Genomic DNA, 24711 nt, shown 5'->3' on the forward strand with positions numbered 1-24711 from the left:
TGGAGCAAAGGAAAAGAAATAGAGCATATTTTTTTGGTGAAGTGGTTTTGCCAAATATGATGGCTCTCCTTGCTTGGGCAGAGGGCATAGGTAGCAAATATCACATGCACATATTGCACTGAGCAGTTGATGACTGACTATTTTATTTATTTTGATGTGCATGATGATTTCTTTCTAGATAGAATGTTAAAAGCCCATATTTCTGTCTATGGGAAAAGTCCATCTTTGAAAGAAACGTGGATATATTATAAGTTATGAACATTTGTCAGGCAAGCACAAATTGAATGGCATCAAAAACAAAATTAATACACAGGCAAAAATGAGAAATACATCTCCACTTATGTTCTTTCTTGCAAAATTTGGTGCCAATGCGATTTAAGGGTAGATGATATAAAATTATAATCCAAGAACTGCTACCAAGTTCCCTACCATGTAGGTAGATTGATAAATTTCCCAACATTAAAAGCCTTACTTCTTTCCAGCTTACAGTCTTCATCAGCATACTTCGTACCCTTTTCCTTGTATGAATCCAGGAAAGTATCTCAATTTCCAAAATAACAAAAAAAACTATTGACAGAAAACCAGAGCCTTACTTTTTCTTCCCAGCTTTACCCTCCTTTCTCCTTACTATCTCATCAGCATACTTGATACCCTTTCCCTTGTATGGCTCTGGGGGTCGCCATTTTCTTATGTCGGCTGCGAATAGTCCAATAGCACATTTATCTCTTCCTGATACAGTGACGTTGGTGTTTCCTTCAACCGTCACTTTAATGCCATCTGGAACTGTTAAACGAACGGGATGTGAAAATCCCAAATTCATAACTAAGTCATTTCCTTCTACAGTAGCACGGTAACCAACTCCAACTAGCTGGAGTTTCTTCTCAAAGCCTTTTGATACCCCAACGACCATGTTGTCGGTAAGAGTGCTGCAGCAATAGTCAACTAAACAAATTAGAAATCAAAATTGGTTTTGATAGTCAAGAAAAGATACCATGCAAGATGCAAGTGTCAAACAAGAAACTGAAAATTAATAATGGTAAAAAGGGGAAAAATACACTTCACACCACATGGTCAAGTTACCTTATTAGACAGCATAATTCCTTGAATATGTGAAAAGAAATCCCCCAGTCCATATTTTTGCAGTCGTATATTTTCTTTGCAAGATGGAAACAACATACTAAAAATTGCATCAAGGCATTCACAGTCCATGACATAAGAAACATGAGAAACATCATTAATCACAAGGATGATCAATCAGCAACTATCCTTAAGGTTTTTAATGATGAACATCCCATTTCAATCAAATAGCATGAACACTAATGGGAATTAAAGTCCCAGATTAGAAGTCAGAAACTACATTGGTCAGGCATGAAAGGATCCTAAGGCAATAATGCATCGACTGATATTCGATATGAAGTGCTAATATGCTTTGCTATAAGCAATATGCAGTATGACTTCTGAAAATGACTCAAAGTAGATCCATTCATATGTTTGCAACCTTAAGAAATAAGACCCTATTGTGGAAGACACTTCTATCAAGACAAAGCAGTTCAGTTTGATCAGAACTGGCTGGTCTCGAGGACACCAAACCAGACCATGGACCAGATCTGCAAGCCAGCTATGTCATAAACTGGCCACTTCAGGCCAGTTCCAACATAAAGGCTAAACCTGTCCCACACCCACCAGCACACCATTTGGGGGAAAAATAGAAACCAAAAGTTGACATTTTCCTTCGTCTTTCTTTTCTATCATTTCACTTCAATTTTTAACATTACCAGTAATAGTTCCAGGATTTTTTAAGAGTGGTTCCAACCTCATCAGACTTTCAAAATTCAGAAAACTTCAGAATGTTGAAGACAAGACTGGTAAGATTGCAACATCTCAGGGCTGGATTCTATCATGTACGAGGGCATGGGTCTTAACCAACACAAATCCATCTCAACTTCAGATCTAATAAGAACTGAGAGCAATCAAAAAGAAATTGACATGCAAATCTCTGAATGCTGAAAAGATCCAAAGTTCAGATGGATCTACACTTGTGTCTATGTGTGTCTGCATGTGTGTTAAGTAATGCTTGGTATTATTTTCTTAAATGTTCTTCTTTTTGCAATATTTTTTTAATATTTGATTTATAAAGCAAGAATGTTACACATCTGCTCCATATTGCACTATCATTTTTTTAATTCCTTTTAAAATGGGACAACTTATGCCATGTCACCTCAAAATCAGACACAACATTACACCTCTCATACTAGGTTGCAGAATGCACATTACTTTTCTTGGTGCAATCAACAGCACCAAGCCCTCAATAGAACCCAATGTCGGTAGTGTTTACTGTTGAACTCATCTACCATGACCTTCAGCAAAAATGTACCTTCCACTAAAGCCAAAACCACTAAATTGGCATGTTGAGATTTTTGCCTCATTTTAAAGCTTATATTAGCCAATTTCATCAAAATTGGAGGTGTTAGCTTGAGCAACAATGTGGGTGGATGTACATGGACCCACAAGTTGCACCAAGCACTAGTACCAGTGTTCGTAAAGGATTGAGTCAGAGGGCAGGGGAGACAAACAGAATTACTAGTGATGATGATCCTAATACAAGAGATGACTTTGGTGATATGTAGTTATTTATTGTAGGCTGTAGCATGATGTTTTGGGCTCTAGAGGACCAATGTTTATGCATTTTGTTTAAGATATGCATCCCACTCAGTGTCATTTTGATATGTTCACCCTTACATGTTATACACATGAGCATTGCATATTTGGTGTCTACAGGTTTGGATTCACATTGATGTACATGAATATATAATATATTTTTTTATTAAAATTTACATATTCTATGTACTTTTCTGTACACCAGTTTTTCAACCTGATTTTCCAGCCAGTTCTGGTTTTGATAATATAATCTCATTTAAGGTGTAAAGGTAATATTTACTAACTACAAAAAAACAGGATATACAAGAGATAAAAAATTGAAGCACCAAAAAAAGAGTATCAGGGTATATAATAACCAAGGACGTTTTAGTAGTGTTTCTCTTGGCAATGGAAATTGATTATTCTTGATGTCTATCCAATAAAAAATCATTTCTAGAACTAATCATGTAAAACTGTCTTTGGGAACTCTTTACCCCCAGCTCCCCCTGTGAAACAAGCCCTCATTTTCTCTAGAAAAAGTTCCTCCTAAACTAATATTCCCTGCCCATTTTAGTGGCATCTCTCTTATCAATGGATAAAAAATATTCTCGAAGTTTTCTCCAACCTAATCACTTCTAAAACTTCTCACCATATGCAGTTAAATCGTCTTTAAGAACTCTGACTACTTCCTCATTTTCTTTACAAAATGGTGTCCCAGCATCATTCTCACTAATGGAATCTTTAGAAAAATGTATTTTCTTTCTTCAACAAAATTGCCATATATTAATGTCTAACAAACAACCAAAAGATAGGTACAACGGAACTAGGAACTACAATCAATGATGCAAAGTTGTTGGAGTGCCTTAGGTTACTCTAAAAGTATAGAACAAGACAATACAAGAATACATCAAATAAATAGGTTATCAAAGAAAGAGAAAAAGGCACAGGGCAAGAATTATGTAAGATGTCCATTAGACTACATGAGGAGAAAGAAGTATTTGTCACAACATCAATCACTAAGAAGGACCAAATGCCTTGGTTGATGTCGTTTGGAGAGTTTCTAGTGCAAAGAGACCATGGTTGGGTGATTCTACCAGGTGCAGGAGAGCCATGAGCATATTTTCTTCTAGAATTTGAGGCCAAATAAAAGAATATCATGATAAGAATCTAGCCTAGATTGGGTTGTTGATCCAATCTATGTTGAGGACCAATAGGCTCAACCCCTCTAATAAAGACTTCAGCAACCCTATGGTGAGATGTATGTGGTCCCACCGACCTAGTGCATGTTGTGCTAACCACCGAATGATCTATCTTTCAGTTAACTCCACCAAGCACTAAAATAGGTTGGCAAAAAGAGGTAATCAATATAACAAGTTTAGAAGAAACCTACAGGGTCCATTGTTTGAGAGTTACTGCCTCACACATGTAAAGAGCTAGCACTCTAGTCAGGATATCAAATGAAAGTGAGTAGGTGTTGGGAGTGGGATCCCCCAAGCGTTGTTTTGGGGCTAAAAGCCCATGTTTAAGTCAAATTTTTGTAATATTATTGTAAAGATTCCGCATTTTGTGGTCGCCGAGCACGAAGGTGCTATGTGTCACAAAGGGTAGTCCGCCCTTAGTTTTGTAAAGTAAAGTCAGCTGTAAGAGATCTACCCATGGTCCGTGGACCATGGGATTGTATAAAAAGAGCTAAGCTCTAAGTAGTTAGAGGCATCAAACATGTAAGAGAGTCATAGTTTTAGAGCAAAAAGTCTAAGTCTTGGGTTGTAGCGTAGGTAAAGGCTCTGCAGCTGAGTGCATAGACGCCTAGGGTAGAAGTTCGTAGCTGAGTGCACAGACCCCTGCAGCTGTGTGCGCAAGGTGGACAAAGTCTGTAAACGCCTGGGAAATGTTAATAAAAGGAGTTATTCTGCAGTTTCTGTGTAAATGTTCTATTGATGGGTTTGGATATTTTGTGTATGAATTTCCTTTATTATGCTTCTATGATGTGCAAATGAATACAGTTACATTGAATGATTAACCACAACTACGAATATCTAACTACGCAGTGATAACTTTGAGTATTCGGCAAGATAAGCAAATCACTTAGGGTAATTGAGGAATCTGCACGGACCTGAGCCACAGGTTAGGACTGCGCGAAGGTACTGAAAGCTGGAATAGAGGGTTTGTCTTACAAGCCCTAAAGCGAGATCACCTGCGTGAAGGCAGGGATAGGAGAAATCAAACGACAACACAACCTTCTCAGAGTGCAAAAACTGGGTTCCAGCGTCCCCCCATACTGCTTCGGGTGAGACTTCGGTCCCCGCTCAGCGGGCTGATGCCGAAAGGGCCAGTAATGTAGGGATTTGTTTGGCTAATTAACGTTGAACCTGGGTCAGGCCCCCTCAAGCCAACAAATGGTTTCGTTGCCAGAACCGGAATCTACATAAGAGATGTGTGATGTCGTATCACTGGAATCCAACTAAGAAGGAGATTGGAGATTGGAAACTGGTTGGATAGAAAAATCCACGAATTCACGACACAAGAGAACAGAAACCCGTGACTGACAAAAGAACAGTGGTTGGACAGATACCTATATACAGAGATCCACGAGATCTTTTTCTGCTCCTTCCCTATCGAGCTATACGAGTGGATCACGAAGCTAGCAGATAGCCAAGGAAGGTGGAAACTTGACGGTCCTATTGTGTGGACCCCGGAGCTAGTGCGAAGGTTGGAAGCATCAGAGGATAAGATCGTCCACGCTGTCGATCATTGGCTCGATCACGTCATAGGAGGATTTGTGACTGAATTCATGGTCGACACCTCAGTCAGCTATAGCGAGGCGGAGGGATGCTTTTTCAAAGGTCCTATGAGGTAAGTACGTAAAAGCTTTGAATACTTGGATTAAAATGTTGTTGTGCGAAAAACGGGTTATGTAGCTACCTTGATGTTGGGGACTACGCGAAGCGGAGAAACTTATAGAAACAAAGGAAAAAAGGGTTCGTAGTATAGCCCTTTGATTCACCTCCGCGAAGTAAAAAAGAAGGAATAGCAAAGGTTTCTTCGCGAAGTGCTATTCAGTTAATAAGACAAGGATTCCCGCGAATACCACCTCTGCCCACACCCCCTCCAACTTCACTACCCTCACCTCCAACTTCGCCCATACCACCTCCACCTCCACCGCGGTTCAATATGGCAAATACAGTGAAGTTTCCTTTGTTCAAAGGCTTGGGAAATGAGGACCCGGACCAATTCTGGTTTGTTGTGAGAGTTGTATGGGAAGTTCAAGGTGTTATAGATGATCATATAAAGAAGGCAACACTGGTTAGTGCTCTGCAAGATCGCGCGCTAACCTAGTATATTAAGTACTCTAATGATAACCTGAATGTTGGAGTAGCAGACATCCAGGCAGCGTTAAATAGGGAATTTAGTAGGCCTAAATCTGAGGCGTAGTCGATTGTGGGATTCAAAGAGATCGCGATGCAACCAGGCGAGATGCCTTGGGAACTAGATCAGAGGCTGAAATGTACAATCCATGAAGCCAACATGAATTTGACATATGGATAGCATCGCGAGTGGTTTGTGGCTTCGTTATTAGCACACCTAAGGAGTGCGCTGTCGCAGCAGAAGATAACAACTCAAGCAGAGGCCTTCGAGATTGCCCTGAGACTACATGAAACTCCGATGCAAGATCCTCATCTAGGAGTTCAGCAGATCCATGTGCAGCTGAAGAATCTGTCCCTTGAAATGCAAAGTCTGAAGCAAGATAGAACGGTTCGATCAGAGGTACGCGAGGAGGTATGGTGCTTGAAATGCAAGAGTCAGGATCATGACAAAGACCATTTCCCGGTCTTTGCAAATTACATTGCAGGAGGAAGACTGATGCTTTTAAGGCCAGAACCTCAAGCAGGACCTAGCGCGGGGCCTGCATTATGGTGCGCTATCTGTCAGGTAGCTGGAAAACATGCCACGGATAACTATCACTTACTACAGAAGTATGTACAAGCACCACAACAGTTGTTCTGCAACTTTTGTAGGTCAGTAGGGCATGATGAGCGTACTTGCAGAAGCTATGAACTGATGATGGATAGAACTCCCGCCTATAGGGTTCAGGCCAAAACGCAGCCCTTGACCAAAACACAGGGATGGCGCGAACAAGATTTCAGGGGTGCGGAAGAGGCCCAAGCGGAGGAGGACCTGGTAGAGGTCGAGGACAGTTGATTTGCTACAATTGCGGAGGACCAGGACACTATGCCCGCGATTGCACTAATCCAACGCGTCCCTTGTGCAAGTATTGCACACTGTTTGATCATGAAACGGAAGACTGTCCTACGCTGATAGCTAGGATACGTGACAAAGGGGCGCTACCACCTCCGCCGACTTAGAACCTGTAGATGATGAGGTCTGAGCCGCACGAGGAAGATCCAAACGTAAATATAGTGCTCAGAAGTGGAATCGCGACAGGAGATGACAAGGGGAAACAGCTAGAAGACAGTACATGGGTTCGCAAAGCCCCGGCAAAGGAGGCTGAGTTCGATTTGGAGCGCGCTCGTGAAACCTTCATGGAAGCTAAGAAGAGCTTCACTGAGGCCTCCACCTCAGGAAGCAAGGATAAGCCTGAGCCAGAGATGGACCCCTCTATGCTCATGACTTTCCTGGAAACCTGTATGAAGTTACTATGTGATAGTAAGGCTGTGAAAGGGTTACAAGAACTCATCAATAGATGTTGGGACTGCGCCAGGTGAGTCGCACGTAGTACGAAAGATTAGCAAGCATAAAACAAGGACGGGACGGGAGATGAGACTGACCGCACAGATAAGAGAATATGAAATGGATCATGTCATTTTGGACCTGGGGTCAGATGCGAATGTCCTACCTATTGACCACTACGTGTCAACTACCCATAGCAGTACAACCCCTTTTTGCAAAAGGGGTAGCGCCTGATCGATGTGTTCTTGCCATCCAGCTATCATCATCAGCCTGAGGATCATCTCATAATATAAACCCAATCTGCATATGTATAATGTAAATAATCTCAGCAGATCCATGTCGTGTATGTAATCACCTAGCTAAACCTAGTTTTCTGGTAACGATCTACATTCCGGGAAGTTTTTTGTCTCACCGATCCATTCTCGGATGGTCGACAGAGTTTTCCTTCAACCTTACACCAAAGCCAGAATGGATTTCGTCGCTAGCATCTTATGGGAGTCCTAGTGTTCTAGATCGAGTTTGTGTAAAAGTGATTTGGGAATAATCCTAACTATTTGGTTAGCTTATTTTATTACAAACTGCTTGATCTACTAGATTGTATTTGTGTCGCAGAACTGAGTAGTCTGTGAAGGTCTTTTGCAAATGGGTTTTCCCCCTTGGGATGTAAAAAATGTAAAAATCATGATTTAAAGTGTCTTGAGAGTTAGAAAAATAATTTATCCCCTCATAGGTCCTAGGTCCTAGGTAAATTTAAATTTTCCAGAGGTAAAAATTGGTGGATCCTTTAAAAAATTGAATCTTAACAGGTCCAGGGATCAAGGTTAATTGATTATTTTGCTAAATTTTATGCCTTGGGTCCCTAGGGTTAAGTCAAAGTCAAAATTTTGAGGAAATAAATGCAAAATTTTAATTTTTGAATTAATTAAAATGCATTTAATTGAAAAATTCGAAATTTCCTCAATATTTAAAATTTCAACAGATGAAATTAAAAGAAATTTTGATCCTCATCAACGATTGAGATCACTTTGACAAGGATCACTCGAACTAGCCGTTGGAAGATTTATCTTTAAATAGGAGGTCATTTGTCAGTCAGTGTCATCCGATCTTTTGATTGTGTACTAAGCGAAAAATCTCTCTTGTAATCTTTTTATGAGCAATAAAAAAAGACTTTGGAATTAAATTTTTGCTGGTGTTACTATTCATGGAAATGCTATAAGATGTATTATTTTAGTGCGTAATTTCTTTTTTGCCATTAATAATAGCTTCTGAAAAGCGATTTGGGTACATGTATCTTGCTCAGTCGCTGGGGTTTGAATGATAATTTAAGTTTTGAATATAATAGCAGGTATCTCTATTAAATCTAAATTTTATTATTGTTCTCTCGCTCTATGGTGACGGCTGAATTGAGTTTTGCAGGAAAATCCTTGATTATTAGATCATCGAGCGTTCGAGGAAGTTCTCGGCTGAACCAGCCAACTCCCAATCCATGTTTTCTCAAGAGCCCAGTTTGAGTTTGAGCCCAGGCTTATCATAAGATATTTTTATGGATGATGCATGAAGGGTTTCGAGCTTAGTACCTCCTCTAAAATTCAAAAAAAAAATTGTGCTAAATCATTAGATCTGGCTATTGAGAGCCTCAGATCATCAGATCTGGGAGCGGAGTCGAACTCACACTCCCTAGATCTGATAGATCTTCCATTTGTGTACATAGATCCGTAATTAATTTTAGTTTTCTGACTTTGGTTTTCAAGGTTTTAGTGTTTTTTTTGGGTCATTGTGTATATCGTTTGGGTGTTTTTTTGTTGTATTGAAGCTACAGATCTGAAGCTGAAATTTGTGCAGAGTCCAGATCTAGGCCCTAAAGGGTAAGATCTGGATTTCTGGTTTTCATCAGCATCATTTTGGCAGGGATCATGTCCAGATTTCGCAGTCTAAAGGTTCAAATTTAAATTCAGATCTGGAAATTTCGTGAGGGTTTCATTAAGCAATCTGAAGTATAAGGATTTAAGAAATTTAATTAAATCTGGAAAGTTCAATAAGGGTTTCATTGATAAATTTTATGCTGAAGTATAAGATCTTAGTCTCGAAATTTCTCCTGGTTCTTGGGCTGCAGTTTCTCTGCTGCCTAGGGTTTCCTAAGAACAAGATTTTGAAATTGTTTTCTCTGTTGTTCCCTGAAAAAAATTCGAAATTACTTTTGGGCTTTGAATTTTTATTTTTTTTTAAAAGCTCTGGAGAAATCTGAGTTTTTACCTGAGTTCTGTCTGGTGCCTAACCTCCACGCAATCTCTCCTCACCTACGTGCTGCCACAAGCTCCCTCCACTGTATGTTTCCTCCCCGCAGATCTCCTCAAACACTTTCATTCGCTGCATATAACCCTCGTCTTCAGCTCCATCAACCTACAGTGCATTGTTCTCACGCTTTTCTTTTTTTATTACCACAGCCTTCATCCTCTTTCCACAGCATCCATCCGTGTGCTATCTCCCTGGCTGCGTGTCCATTCCCTCTGCGTATCCAAGCTCTCCTCTCCACGTTGTCCATCTCCCTCCATCCAAGCACCTGAACAGTGCAAACAACAAAGCTTTCGTTTTTTTTGTCTTTTGTGTATATATTTAGGTTGGCCGCATTCCCTTTTTTTTGTTATTTCATTCATATATTGGTTAGTTTTCATTTTTATATAGTTAGGGTGTTAGTGCATGTGTATTCTAAATTGATGTTGACTTAAGTTTGATTTTGATTTGTTTTACTTTTGTTTTGGTTTTCATTTGATTTTTATCCCATTCGATTTTTTTTGTTTACGCCTTTGTTTTTTTTCCTTTTTCTTTTGATATTTTTTATTTTATTTTATGATTTGACTTTGCCTTTTGAATTTTGATTTGATTTTTTTATTTATTTTGATTTTATTTATAAAAAATCCTAAAAATAAAAATAAAAATCTAAAAATTAATAAAAATTCAAAAAATTTAAAATTTCATAACATTTTTAATAAAAATCCTAAAGATCAAAAATTTCTAAAAGATGAAGAAAATCTCAAAATATTTTGTGACTGAGAATAAACAAAATTAAAGGGTATTTTCGCTTAAACTCTAGAATTTTTAATGTGGCCTATGTCCCATTAAAAATTTTGATTTTTTTAAACCCTTTGATTAAATTAAGTTCCTAAGGAATAATTAAAAAAAATTAATCTAAAGTTCCTTAGTGTCATTTGGTCACTAAATGCAATTTTTATAATTTTCCTATGGTCAAGGTGCGATAAACATTTTTAATCATATATGGCTGCTGAAGAAAAATTATTAAATATAGATTTGGGCAGTGAGCGAAAACAATTTTAAATCTAGAATTTATTGCGTATGGATTATTTATGATCGTCGCTTTTCATCGTTCTGGATAGCTTGTCTTATTGAGGGTTAATTCAAAATATCAAAGCCACTGGTCCATAATTGTTTCTATCTTGTGGTCGTGTTTTGTTTACGTTGACATTTAATCTATCAATCTGATTTAATCATTGACATTAATCAAGTTGTCCATCTTTAAAATCTCCTAGAGCCTGTGATCCATAGGCTTTCTCATCCATTTACCTTAGGGACTACCCCCCTTGACTTGCCTAAGACAGAGTCTAAACGGAGTAAGGATTAAGAGTGACAGCACTTACTCTGAGCGTTGTCGCGCTGCCTAGACACTTTGTGCAACAACATTTTTGGCGCCATTGCCGGGAATGGAGTTCTTATGTCCTTGGTTTCTTCGACATCGTTTTAATCGTCTCATCTTTTCCGTCATTCATTAGCCTGTCAAGCGGCACATCATTTCCTGGCGTCATTTGATCTTTTCATCGCCCTATCTTTGGTCACCTCGTTAATCGTTTCATCTGCACCTTTAGCACCTAGACTTCTCGGTTCGTTTCTTGTTTGGGTGGCGACTCCATTTCTTTTCATTTATTTTTTCTCAGACAAGAAGCCCTCCCCTATATCCGGTTGTTTGTTACCTTTTAAATCCTAGAGTTAGATTCATGTTCAAATGGCGACTCCACTTCATTCATTTCTACAGGAATTTCTACTCGAAGCTCGCTTCTTGTGGATCTCTTGATTTCTTGAGCAGAGGTCTCTCTCTATCATCCATTTGGTCCCTCGTTATTCATCATGGATTATTCGTTTACCCCGTGTCATTTTACTGATGTTCTCCATGATATTCCGAAAGTGGCCATTCATAAATTGTCTTTGTTCTCGGGTGGTGATTCAGTCGTTGCTAGAAAGCATCTATGTAGGTTTTCTCGTATAATGCTCATATATTGTAGTTCTCCCCAGTATGATCATGAAGATGTCAAAATGCGTCTATTTTCCTTTTCTTTAGAGGATGATGCTTTGAATTGGTTTAATAATTGTCCTGAAGATTCTTTCGCTTCTTTACAAGACATCGTCAATACTTTTAAAGATAGATATGGTTATCAAAATAGCTCACCTTGTGCCCCTAAAATTATGCAACAGAATGAAAGTGATCTTGTGAATGATCGAGCTGTCGATGAAAGATTTCAAGACAATTCTCCATATCGGAATGTGCCCACATGTACCATTGCAGATCAAATCCATGATAGTGGAAAAGCAGGGACAAGTTATCAAATCAGTGTCGCCAATGAAAGGGAAAATGAGAAGCAAATTATAGAAGAACTAATGTCGCTGGTAAAAAATATCGAGATTAATCAAGAAAAATTTGTAACTGATTACGTCAAGGATATGAGAACTTTATACACCCACCTGGAAAAGCGAGATAAGGAGATGGAAACCATGAAAGCTAATCATGACAGGGAAATTAATTCTATGCAAAACAAGTTATTAACTATGGATGAAGAAATGACCATCATGATGTTATGAAACCAGCTTACAAAAAAATAGAAAAGATAGATCAACGCCTTAGAATTCAGCCTCTTCGAGGGGGCAACCTCTTTTACATTACACAAATGAATGATTCTTTGATGATTCAAATGACAAAACCTCCTTTCTATATATAGGAGTTTAAGAAGTCACAATATAACCCAGCCGACCTAACAATAATAATATGAAGGCACAAAAATGACATTAGAAGGATTTTATGGGGCACAGTAATAACAATATGGGGACAAATGGGGCACAACAATATTAATAAGGGATACAACTACAATAGTAATGTGGTAATCACTAGTATTATAGGGACCTAACATGCCCCTCTCCTTCAAAAAAGTGTTGTCCTCAACACTTGAATAATTCTGGATGCTTCTGTATAAAATTCTCATCCTCCCATGTGGAATCTTCAGCAAATAAGTTCTTCCACTTGATGAGATACTCCGAAATTGATCGATTTCGTAGCTGTCGAGTTCTTGTTTCTGTGACTGCATCCAGTTCTAATATAATTTTTCCTTCCGCGTCAAGTTCAGGCAATATTGTTTGAACTGGGAGCTTGTCGCCTATAACCTTCTTTAAACATGAAACATGGAAAACTGGGTGCACTCGAGAAGCTCCAATTTGTATGCCATAGTACCAATCTTTTGCAACACCTTGTACGGACCATAATACTTTGGTGATAATTTATTATCCTTCTTAGCTTGCTTGAGGGACATTTGTTTATATGGTTGTAGCAGTTGGAATACCCAATCACCTACATCAAAACTTCTTTCGTTGCGATGTTGATTTGCTTGTTGTTTCATTCTATTCTGCGCCAACACGAGGTTATCCTTTAAGAGTTGGGTTGATGTTCAACGTGATGTTCCACTGCTTGAACCTTAGAATTTTCTCTTAAATATGATGTGATGGATGGTGGTTGATATCCATAAAGTGCCATAAATGGGGTCATTTTTGTTGCTGTATGGAAGGAAGTGTTATACCATCATTCAGCGAGAGGCAACCATTTGACCCATTGTGTCTGTTTATCAGATACAAAACAACGAAGATATCCTTCCAAACATTTGTTTACTATCTCAGTTTGCCCATCAGATTGAGGATGATAAGATGAGCTATGGCTAGCTGAGTACCAAGACAAGAAAATAATTTTGTCCAAAAATTTCGTATCTCTGTCACTTACAATAATCTTTGGGTTTCCATGTAGCTTTTGAATTGTTTCCATAAATGCTATAGAAACTGTACTTGCTTTAAATGGATGTGATTATGCACAAAAGTGTGCATACTTGGTAAATCTGTCAACTACCACCATGATGACACTCTTTCCCTCAAACTTGGGTAGACCTGTGATAAAATCCATTGAAACCTCCTCCCAACGTTGGCTTGGAATGGATAAAGGTTGTAATAGACCCAGGGTCTTAATTGTTTCAACTTTATTTTGTTGGCAAACCAAACATTCCGCCACAAACTTTTGAATATCCAATTTAAAGCCATCCCAAAAAAATTCCTTCTTAACCCTGTGGTAAGTTTTTAAAAATCTTGAGTGCCCTCCTAAGGGAGAAGTGTGCAATTCCATAAGAATCTTTTGTTTGAGTTGGGAATTCTTACAAAGGTATAAGTGATCTTTGTACCATAACAAATCATTTTGCCAGCTAAATGTATCAGATGTACTGGAATCTTGTTGTAACTTTCGAATAAGTACCCACACTTCTTCATCATTCTTCCATTCCTCCCTTGCTTCGTTTATCCAATCTGGCTGGATAATAGAAATGGCGTACAACAATGCTTCCACATCCTCATCCTTTCTTGAGAGTGCATCTACCACCACATTTTGCTTCCCTTTTTTGTAGATGATTTCAATGTCATAACCCAACATCTTTGTGACCCACTTTTGTTGCTCTTTAGAGGATAATCTTTGTTCTAAAAAGTATTTAAGGCTATCATGATCCGTTTTCACCTTGAAGTGTCTTCCCATTAGGTAGGGTCGCCATTCCTTAAGTGCATGTAGTATTGCCAACACTTCCTTCTCATAAATAGCTTTGTGTAAAAACTTTCCCTTGATTGGACGACTTTCAAAGCAATGGGTCTTTCATTATGCATTAAAACAACACCAATTCCATTTCCTGAAGCATCACATTCCACAATAAAGGTTTTTGTGAAGTCCGATGTAGCTAAGACCGGTGCTTGGCACATTGCCTCTTTAATATGTTCGAAGGCCTTTGTTGCTTCTGGAGTCCATGAAAAAGCATCTTTCTTCAATAATGTTGTTAGAGGTGCTGCTATTCTCCCATAATTCTTAACAAACTTGCAATAATACCCTGTCAACTCGAGAAATCCTCGCAGATGCTTTATGGATGTGGGGATTTTTCATTCCTTAATGGCTTTAATTTTGCTAGGGTCTACCTTAACTCCTTCATGAGATACAATATGACCCAGATATTCCACCTCTTGTACTCCAAGGAAACATTTGGAATTTGGATTTTTTTGCATATAATTGTTTCTCCTCCAATAGTTGTAGCATCCTGTCAACATGTTCAACATGATCCTTCCAAGACTTGCTGTAGATTAGTATATCATCAAAAAGTACTAACACAAATTTTCTAAGGAAGGGTTTGAAAATGGAATTCATCAAACCTTGAAATGTAGAAGGTACATTGGTAAGGCCAAAAGGCATGACCAAAAATTCATAATGACCCTCATGAGTTCTAAATGTTGTTTTCGAAATGTCTTCAGTCTGCATTCTAATTTGATGATATCCTGAACGAAGATCCAACTTGGTGAAGTAAATTGATCCATGCAATTGATCCAGTAATTCATCAATATCAGGAATGGGAAACTTATCTTTAATAATGAGCTTGTTGAGCTCCCTATAATCCGGACACATGCGCCATGATCCATCCTTCTTGTGCACCAATACTACTGGAGCAGAGAAAGAACTTTGACTAGGTGGAATTATACCCGACTCTAGCATTTTTGCAGCGATACGTTCAATTTCACTCTTTTGGGTATAGGGATATCTGTACGGCCTGATGTTTGGAGGAACACTTCCTGGAATCAGATGAATAACATGATCATGATCACGAATAGGTGGGAGACCTTTGGGAGTCTCAAATACCTTGGAATGATTGTCCAAGACTTTTTGGAGATCTGGAGAAATAGATGATTTTGATGTAGAAACATCTAACGAACATAATTGTGCAACTACACCTCTTTGTTCCTTTTTTATAAGCTGTCATATCGTTAGAGCTGATTATCTTTCCCGGTTTCCCTGCAATACCCCTTAATTCAACTTCATTTCCTTCCGTAGAAAATTTCATGAAAAGTACTTGAAAATTAAAAGCTATTGTACCCAAGGATTGTAGCCATTGGAATCCTAGTACAACATCAGCACCTCCCATTGAAATGGAAAGCATTGGGCTAGTTAATACATATTCTCCCAAGGATAGTTTGATATTATGGCACTTTCCAGAGCAATTTATCGTTCCTCCATTTGCAACCATCACTTGACACTCTGGTGTTGGATATAGGAAGCAATTCAATTCTTTTGCTATCTTACAATGAATGAAATTGTGGGTACTTCCTGAATCAAGCAACACTATTACCTTTTTCTTCTTGATTTGTCCTTCTATCTTGATGGTTTGAGGAGTGGTAATTCCAGCCAATGCATTACAAGATATGGTCGGATTCATTTCTTCTTTATCTAGGCTTTGTTCCTAGCGTATATCCTCTTCTTTTGACCTTTCTTGTTCCTTTTCTTCTTCCTCTTCACAATCTATGTAGAATAATTTCTTCTCAGCACACTTATGACCTTTAGTGTATTTGCTATCACAACCGTAACAAATCCCTTTTGCTCTTTTTTCTTTCAATTGTTGTGGTGTCAACCTTATAGGTTGTGGAAGGCTAGGGGCAACAGCACTTTCATCTTTATAGTTGTAAGTGGTATGCTTCCTAGTTGCCATAATTTTGCTTTCCATTTTTCTTGCTAACCTGAATGCCTTCTCTAATGAATCAGGTTCCCAAAGGGGAACATCATGTTGCATATTATCCTTTAAAGTCCCTAAGAACACATCAATCCTATGTTCCTCCGGAATATTTTTAACCCTTATTTTTGGAACTCCTCAATGTGCTCCATTATTGAACCCTTTTGTTTGAGACTTATCAATTGGCTAAAAAAAGTGTTGCTTTTTGTATCCTCATGATGTGCTGTCAATTCTTCCGTAAAAATTGCCCAAGTGATAATTTGTTTACGAAAGCAAAGCCATTGATACCATACAAACTGATTTGGTTCCAAATATAAAGTTGCAATACGTACCTTTTGTGTGTTTTCCACATTATTGAGATCGAAAAATTGCTCAATCTGTAATATCCATGTTGCGGGATCCTTGCTATCAAACTTTCTCATATCGATTTTTGGAATATGGTGGGTCTTTGATCCAACATTAGGGTCTACAAAATCATGATTAACATTTATTTTGTTCTCATCATGAGTTTCCTTTACTACCCTTTCACCATTAGTAAGTATTTCTTGTAGAAAATTTGTCAAATCTATCTTCAAATCTGCCATCCCTGTCTTCAAATCTATCTTCAAATCGTCCATCTTAGCTTCCACGTCATTCATCTTTGCTTCTACATCTTTCTTTAAACCATCCATCTTAGATTCTCTTACTTTTTGTGCGAGTGACATTTGTTGCACTTGGTCTCGTAATTTTGATATATCATGTTGCATTTCTTCCTCTTCTTCATAAGTCATGCTAGAGCTTTCAGGTTGCTTATTAGGTGTTTGCATTTTTTTCCCTCGGGGCATCAGTTACCGATAATAATGCTCTACTATGCCCTTTGAATTCCTTCAAAATAATTTTTCAAATCAAGCATAAGCAAAAATTTAAAAAAATCTACACACCTTTTTTCACTTTGTAGGAGCTCGATATTGCCTCTGATGTATCTATGTAATTTCGGATCATCCAGTTCTGAAATTGCGACCTGCAGTAGCCCTCTGTGCCATCTTTCCAATGCCACCAGTCTGATCGAATTTAGATTCTCCAAGGCAGAGTTATGCACAATCTCCCAAGATGACCTGATTATAGACCTTTTCAGAAAAACGAAATTGTACGAAGTGCCACGTGTCGTTGTTTCGACCTTAGGATCTGAAAATATACACAGGGAACTACAATCCGTCCTCTTTCTGTAACTTCTTACGAAATTTCAATCTGATGCTCAAAACAAAAGTTATGCCTATTTTCCACAGGTCACCTATTTGGAATATAATTCGAGAGTCTGCAAAAATGTCAACTTCCTCAGATCATATCTCCACAAATATAGCGCGAAAAGCTCTGAAATTCGGACCTGCAGTTCAGAATGATTTCAGCCCAAATGGGTTTTTTTTTAGCATCTGAAACGTCGCAGAAAAAAGTTATAGCGCAAATGCCACGATGACCTGTTTGGAGCAACGAAACCCTAGAATTCAAAGCTCTGATACCAAATGTTATGAAACCAGCTTACAAAAAAATAGAAAAGATAGATCAAAGCCTTAGAACTCAGCCTCTTCGAGAGGGCAACCTCCTTTACATTACACAAATGAATGATTCTTTGATGATTCAAATGACAAAACCTCATTTCTATATATAGGAGTCTGAGGAGTCACAATATAACCCAGCCGACATAACAATAATAATATGAAGGCACAAAAATAAAAATAGAGGGATTTTATGGGGCACAGTAATAACAATATGGGGACAACAGGGGCACAACAATATTAATAAAGGATACAACTACAATAGTAATAGGGTAATCACTAGTATTATAGAGACCTAACACATGACATTCGATTATAATAATCAGTTCGCTACAGTGCAAGCAAATCATAAGAAAAAGACAAACTATATGCAAAATTGTTTCTTGGGCATGAAAGCAAAGAATGACAAAGCAATAAAAGATATGGAAGCTAGTCAAATATGTCTTCAGAATAAGTTATTGAGCATGGAGGAAGACCATGCCAAGGAAGTCAGTACTATGAAGGTTGAACACTCTAGCCAGATGGATGCCATAACAATACAAGTACAGAAATTTCAACAGCGGTCAGAGGATGAAAGAAATAAGGAGACGTCGACAGATCAGAAGCCTACTTATCTGCTTCAACAAGCTCCATCTTATGAGGAGGTCATTGTTCCATTGAAAAGTGGTTAATTGAAAGTGACCCACATAAAATTGAAAACGATAAAAATCAGATGCAAAGTGAAGAAAGACATGTCAAGCATATCTTACATACTTCATCTGAGAGTTTTGAAGCAGAATGTTCCACGTCATCAGTGATACAGCCTGCCATAAAGAAAAGACACAAGAGAAAGAGAACGAGAAAGCAATTTGATGCTTCAGATAGCCGTAAGCAGCTTGATTTTCGGATAGGAAAAAGTCCTACCGTATGCAGAATTGGACATGGCACATCCCCGACAGATTTGCCTGAAAGAAGGCAATGCTCAGTGTGCACTATATTGAATGCATCTGATGCCATGGGGCATCTTTGTATTGTATTTCTAACCTTATGCCCTGTTATTTCAGTGTTTCATTGTGTAGTTAGATTTGGTTTTTCATGTTGTTAGACTAGTTAATAAATGAAGAGCTTATATTTTCCTGTGCTTAACGTTATATGATGATTTTTGGATGGACGCTACTTATATTTTGTTATGTGTTGCGTGGATGTAGATTCTAGATTCTCACATTCATCCAGTGCAGCAACATGTCCCCATGTAGAGCCAGATGTTGACCACTACGTGTCAACTACCCATAGCAGTACACCCCCTTTTTGCAAAAGGGGTAGCGCCTGATCGATGTGTTCCTGCCATCTAGTTACCATCATTAGCCTGAGGATCATCTCATAATATAAACACAATCTACGTATGTATGATCTGTGTCATGTATGTAATCACCTAGGTAGACCTAGTTTTCTGGTAACGATCTACATTCCGAGAGGTTTTTTGTTTCACCGATCCATTCTTGGATGGTCGGCAAAGTTTTCCTTCAGCGTTACCCAAAACCCGGAATGGATTTTGTCACTGGAATCTTAAGGGAGTCCTAGTGTTCTAGATCGAGTCTATGTAAAAGTGATTTGGGAATAATCCTAACTATTTGGTTAAGTTATTTTATTACAAATTGTTTGATCTGCTAGATTATATTTGTGTCGCAGAACTGGGTAGTCTGTGAGGGTCTTTTGCAAATGGATTTTCCCCCTTGAGATGTAAAAAATGTCCTACCGTATGCAGAATTGGACATGGCACATCCGAGAAACAGCCGACAGATTTGCCTGAAATAAGGCAATGCTCAGTGTGCACTATATTGAATGCATCTGATGCCATGGGGCATCTTTGTATTGTATTTCTAACCTTATGCCCTGTTATTTCAGTGTTTCATTGTGTAGTTAGATTTGGTTTTTCATGTTGTTAGACTAGTTAATAAATGAAGAGCTTATATTTTCTTGTGCTTAACGTTATATGATGATTTTTGGATGGACGCTACTTATATTTTGTTGTGTGTTGCGTGGATGTAGATTCTAGATTCTCACATTCCTCCAGTGCAGCAACATGTCCCCATGTAGAGCCAGATGTTGACCACTACGTGTCAACTACCCATAGCAGTACACCCCCTTTTTGCAAAAGGGGTAGCGCCTGATCGATGTGTTCCTGCCATCTAGCTACCATCATTAGCCTGAGGATCATCTCATAATATAAACACAATCTACGTATGTATGATCTGTGTCATGTATGTAATCACCTAGGTAAACCTAGTTTTCTGGTAACGATCTACATTCCGAGAGGTTTTTTGTTTCACCGATCCATTCTTGGATGGTCAGCAAAGTTTTCCTTCAGCGTTACCCAAAACCCGGAATGGATTTTGTCACTGGAATCTTAGGGGAGTCCTAGTGTTCTAGATCGAGTCTATGTAAAAGTGATTTGGGAATAATCCTAACTATTTGGTTAAGTTATTTTATTACAAATTGTTTGATCTGCTAGATTATATTTGTGTCGCAAAACTGGGTAGTCTGTGAGGGTCTTTTGCAAATGGATTTTCCCCCTTGAGATGTAAAAAATGTAAAAATCATGATGTAAAACGTCTTGAGGGTTAGAAAAATAATTTATCCCCTCATAGGTCTTAGGTCCTAGGTAAATTTAAATTTTCCAGAGGTAAAATTCGTGGATCCTTTAAAAAATTAAATCTTAACAAGTCCAGTGTTAAAATTGGCAACTAGGGCCAAACTCCATGTGGGTCATCTTATTTATGGCAGCTAATATTTTTCTTAGGTCCCTCTCATCGAGAAGTGTAGGATTGATCGAAAGACCATCCAATTCCGATAAGTATTCATGGAGTTATGAATTTATTTGCGTTATAAGACAATTCATCAAGGTTGGCCAGCAACCAAATAAACCTCAACGTTTTAGTATAAATAGAGGTGGCTTTCAAGTCATTTCAACACACTTGGGATCTCTTCCTCTCTCTACTTGTCTTTGGATTTTAGTAAGATGAGAGATCTTAACAAATAACATAGCCTAATCCAGAGAGCAGAAAGCCAGAACTACCGAAAAAGACAGAACAACCGGAAAAGTCGGAACTGCCGGAAAAACCGAAAAAACCGGAAATGTCGGAACTGCCGGAAAAGTCGGAACTACCAGAAAAGTCAGAACTGTCGAAAAAGACGGAACAGCCAGAAAAGTCGAAACTGCCAGAAAAGCCGGAAATGTCGGAACTGCCGGAAAAGCTGAAACTCCCGAAAAAGCCGAAAAAGCCAGAAAAGTCGAAACTGTCGAAAAAGCCAGAACTGCTGGAAAAGCTGGAACTGCCAAAAAAGCGAAAAAGGCTAGAACTGTCGGAGCTGCCGGTAACGCCAGAACTGCCAGAAAAGTCGAAACTGTCGGGACTGCCAAAACTGTCGGGAACAACCGGAATTGCAAGAACTGCCTGGAATAGTCGGAACTGCCAAAACTGTCGGAGCATCTGTCTCCAAAGGAGAGCAGCATGCAAGGGACATCTAATTAACATTGGGACAGTTGTATGGTACTTAGCAGCAATACACCAAGCATGCAATGTTACAGCTAGCATGCAAGGGACAACTAGCATGCAACAACAAGCATGCTATGGACAACAAGCATGCAAGGGACAACAAGCATGTTAGGGACAACTAGCATGCAACAACAAGCATGCTAAGGACAACAAGCAAGCAAGGTGCAACCAACACATAGGTCAGGATGGCAACATGGTGTAGCATGGCACATAATGCAGTACAGTGATGGGTACAGTTATGATTAATGAGGCGTGATGAGATGCAACATAGTGATGATGAGTGCAGCGCGGTGAGGTGCAGCATAATGACGAAATGCAGCACAACAATAGGTGAAGGAATCACCTTGGAAAATTAGTTGAAGCAGCATGTCTTCAACTGATCTCATGTATCATCTTTTTAGAGATGATCTATGCTCTTATCTAAATAAGTCAAAGGGTCGACTTATGTTGTAAACATACTATCTCTCTCTCTACTGAACTATTGAAGAACATATAAGAACAATTGATCAAGGGTTTCCCCACATTGGGGTTTGTCCCTGGCTAATGCCACATCTTGTGTCCTCTTGTCTTGGCTTGTCTTCTGCGATTTATGTTTATGTTCTATCTGCAGTTTACTTTAATATTGATGTGATTGCTAATCTGGAAAAGATATGGAACTAACTGTGAAAATTGAAATAAATTGCTCTAAGCATAGAACATACCTAAAATTAACATCCAGGGGCTAAGGTTAATTGGTTATTTTGCTAAATTTTATGCCTTGGGTCCCTGGGGTTAAGTAAAAGTCAAAATTTTGAGGAAATAAATGCAAAATTTTAATTTTTGAATTTATTAAAATGCATCTAATTGAAAATTTTGAAATTTCCTCAATATTTAAAATTTCGACAGATGAGATTAAAAGAAATTTTGATCTTCATCAACGGTTGAGATCACTTTGACAAGGATCACTCGAACTAGTCGTTGGAAGATTTATCTTTAAATAAGAAGTCATTTGTCAATCAGTGTCATCTGATCTTTTGATCGTGTACTAAGCGAAGAAGCTCTCTCTTGTAATCTTTTTATGAGCAATAAAGAAAGACTTTGGGGTTAAATTTCTGCTGGTGTTACTCTTCATGGAAAGGCTGTAAGATGTATTATTTTCGTGCGTAATTTTTTTTTACCATTAATAATAGCTTCTGAAGAGCAATTTGAGTACAGGTATCTTGCTCAGTTGCTGGAGTTTGAATGATAATGTAAGTTTTGAATATAATAGCAGGTCTCTATTAGATCTTAATTTTATTATTGTTCTCTCGCTCTATGTTGACGGCTGAATTGAGTTTTGCAAGAAAATCCTTGATTATTAGATCATCGGGCATTCGGAGAAGTTCTCGGCTGAACCAGCCAACTCCAAATCCGTGTTTTCGGAAAAGTCCAATTTGAGTTTGAGCCCGGGCTTATCATAAGATATTTTTATGGATGATGCATGAAGGGTTTCGAGCTTAGTACCTCCTCTAAAATTCCAACAAAAAAAATGTGCTAAATCATTAGATCTGGCTGTTGAGAGCCTCAGATCATTAGATCTGGCAGCGTAGTCGGACTCACACTCCCTAGATCTGATAGATCTTCTCTTTTTGTACATAGATCTATAATTAATTTTAGTTTTCTAACTTTGGTTTTCAGGGTTTTAGTGTTTTTTTTGGGTCATTGTGTATATCGTTTGGGTGTTTTTTTTGTTGCATTGCAGCTACAGATCTGAAGCTCAAATTTGTGAAAAATCCAAATCTAGGCCCTGTAGGGTAAGATCTGGATTTCTGGTTTTCATCAGCATCATTTTGGCAGGGATCATGTCCAGATTTCGCAATCTAAAGGTTCAAATTTAAATTTAGATCTGGAAATTTCGTGAGGATTTCATTAAGCGATCTGAAGTAGAAGGATTTAAAAAATTTAATTAAATCTGGAAAATTTCAATAAGGGTTTCAATGATAAATTTTAAGCTGAAGTATAAGATCTTAGTCTCGAAATTTCTCATCGGTTCTTGGGCTGCAGTTTCTCTGTTGCCTGGAGTTTCCTAAGAACAAGATTTTGAAATTGTTTTCTCTGTCGTTCCCTGAAAAAATTCGAAATTATTTTCGGGCTTTCAATTTATTTATTTTTTAAAAGATCTGGAGAAATCTGAGTTTCTGCCTGAGTTCTGTCTGCTGCCTAACCTCCACGCAGTCTCTCCTCACCTGTGTGCTGCTACAAGCTCCCTCTATTGTATGTTTCCTCGCCACAGATCTCCTCAAACGCTTTCATTCGCTGCGTATAACCCTCGTCTTCAGCTCCATCGACCTGCAGTGCATTGTTCTCATGTTTTTCTTTTTTTATTACCACAGCCTTCATCCTCTTTCCACAGCATCCATCCGCGTGCTATCTCCCTTGCTACGTGTCCATTCCCTCTGTGTATCCAAGCTCTCCTCTCCACGTTGTCCATCTCCCTCCGTCCAAGCACCTGCAAACAACAAAGCTTTCATTTTTTTTTTCTTTTCTGTATATATTTAGGTTGGTCGCATTCCTTTTTTTTTTGTTGTTTCATTCATATATTGGTTAGTTTTCATTTTTATATAATTAGGGTGTTAGTGCATGTGTATTCTAAATTGATTTTGACTTAAGTTCGATTTTGATTTTTTTTACTTTTGTTTTGGTTTTCATTTGATTTTTATCCCATTCGATTTTTTTTGTTTACGCCTTTGTTTTTTTTCCTTTTACTTTCGACATTTTTTATTTATTTTATGATTTGACTTTGCCTTTTGAATTTTGATTTGATTTTTTTTAATTTATAAAAAATCCTAAAAATAAAAAAGAAAAATATAAAATCCAAAAATTCATTAAAATTAAAAAATTAAAAAATTTCTAAAAATTTAAAACTTCATAACATTTTTGAAAAAAAAAAGCCTAAAAATCCTAAACATTAAAAATTTCTAAAAGATTAAGAAAATCTCAAAATATTTTGCGACTGAGAATAAACAAAATTAAAGGGTTTTTCGCTTAAACTTTAGAATTTTTAATGTGGCCTATGGCCCATTAAAAATTTTGATTTTTTTAACCCTTTGATTAAATTAAGTTCCTAAGGAATAATTAAAAAATGTAATCTAAAGTTCCTTAGTGTCATTTGGTCATTAAATGCAACTTTTATAATTTTCCTATGCTCAAGGTGCGATAAACATTTTTAATCATATATGGCTGCTGAAGAAAATTTATTAAATCTAGAGTTGGGCTGTCAGCGAAAACAATTTTAAATCTAGAATTTCTTTCATATGGATTATTTATGATCGTCATTTTTCATCGTTCTGGATAGCTTGTTTTATTGAAGGTTAATTCAAATATCAAATGCACTAGTCCATAATTGTTTCTATCTTGTGGTCGTGTCTTGTTTACGTTGACGTTTAATCTATCAATCTGATTTAATCGTTGAGATTCATCAAGTTGTCCATCTTCAAAATCTCCTAGAGCCCA

At 37.9% G+C, this 24711-nt stretch overlaps 1 protein-coding gene across 1 annotated transcript in view; it reads right to left on the minus strand.

Moving 5' to 3' along the window:
• Positions 1-285: 285 nt before the first annotated feature.
• EMB2394 (Ribosomal protein L6 family) overlaps positions 286-24711 on the minus strand; it is a 57572-nt gene continuing 33146 nt past the window's right edge. The window contains exon 3 of the mRNA XM_089406059.1: positions 286-926. Coding sequence (XP_089262185.1) covers positions 590-926 — 337 coding nt within the window. The 3' untranslated portion in view covers positions 286-589. The remainder of the gene's footprint in view (positions 927-24711) is intronic.

This window comes from Pinus tabuliformis, chromosome 2_2 (assembly GCF_031772625.1).
Source record: "Pinus tabuliformis cultivar Carrire ecotype Pingquan chromosome 2_2, CPIR1, whole genome shotgun sequence".
Taxonomy (NCBI): domain Eukaryota; kingdom Viridiplantae; phylum Streptophyta; class Pinopsida; order Pinales; family Pinaceae; genus Pinus; species Pinus tabuliformis.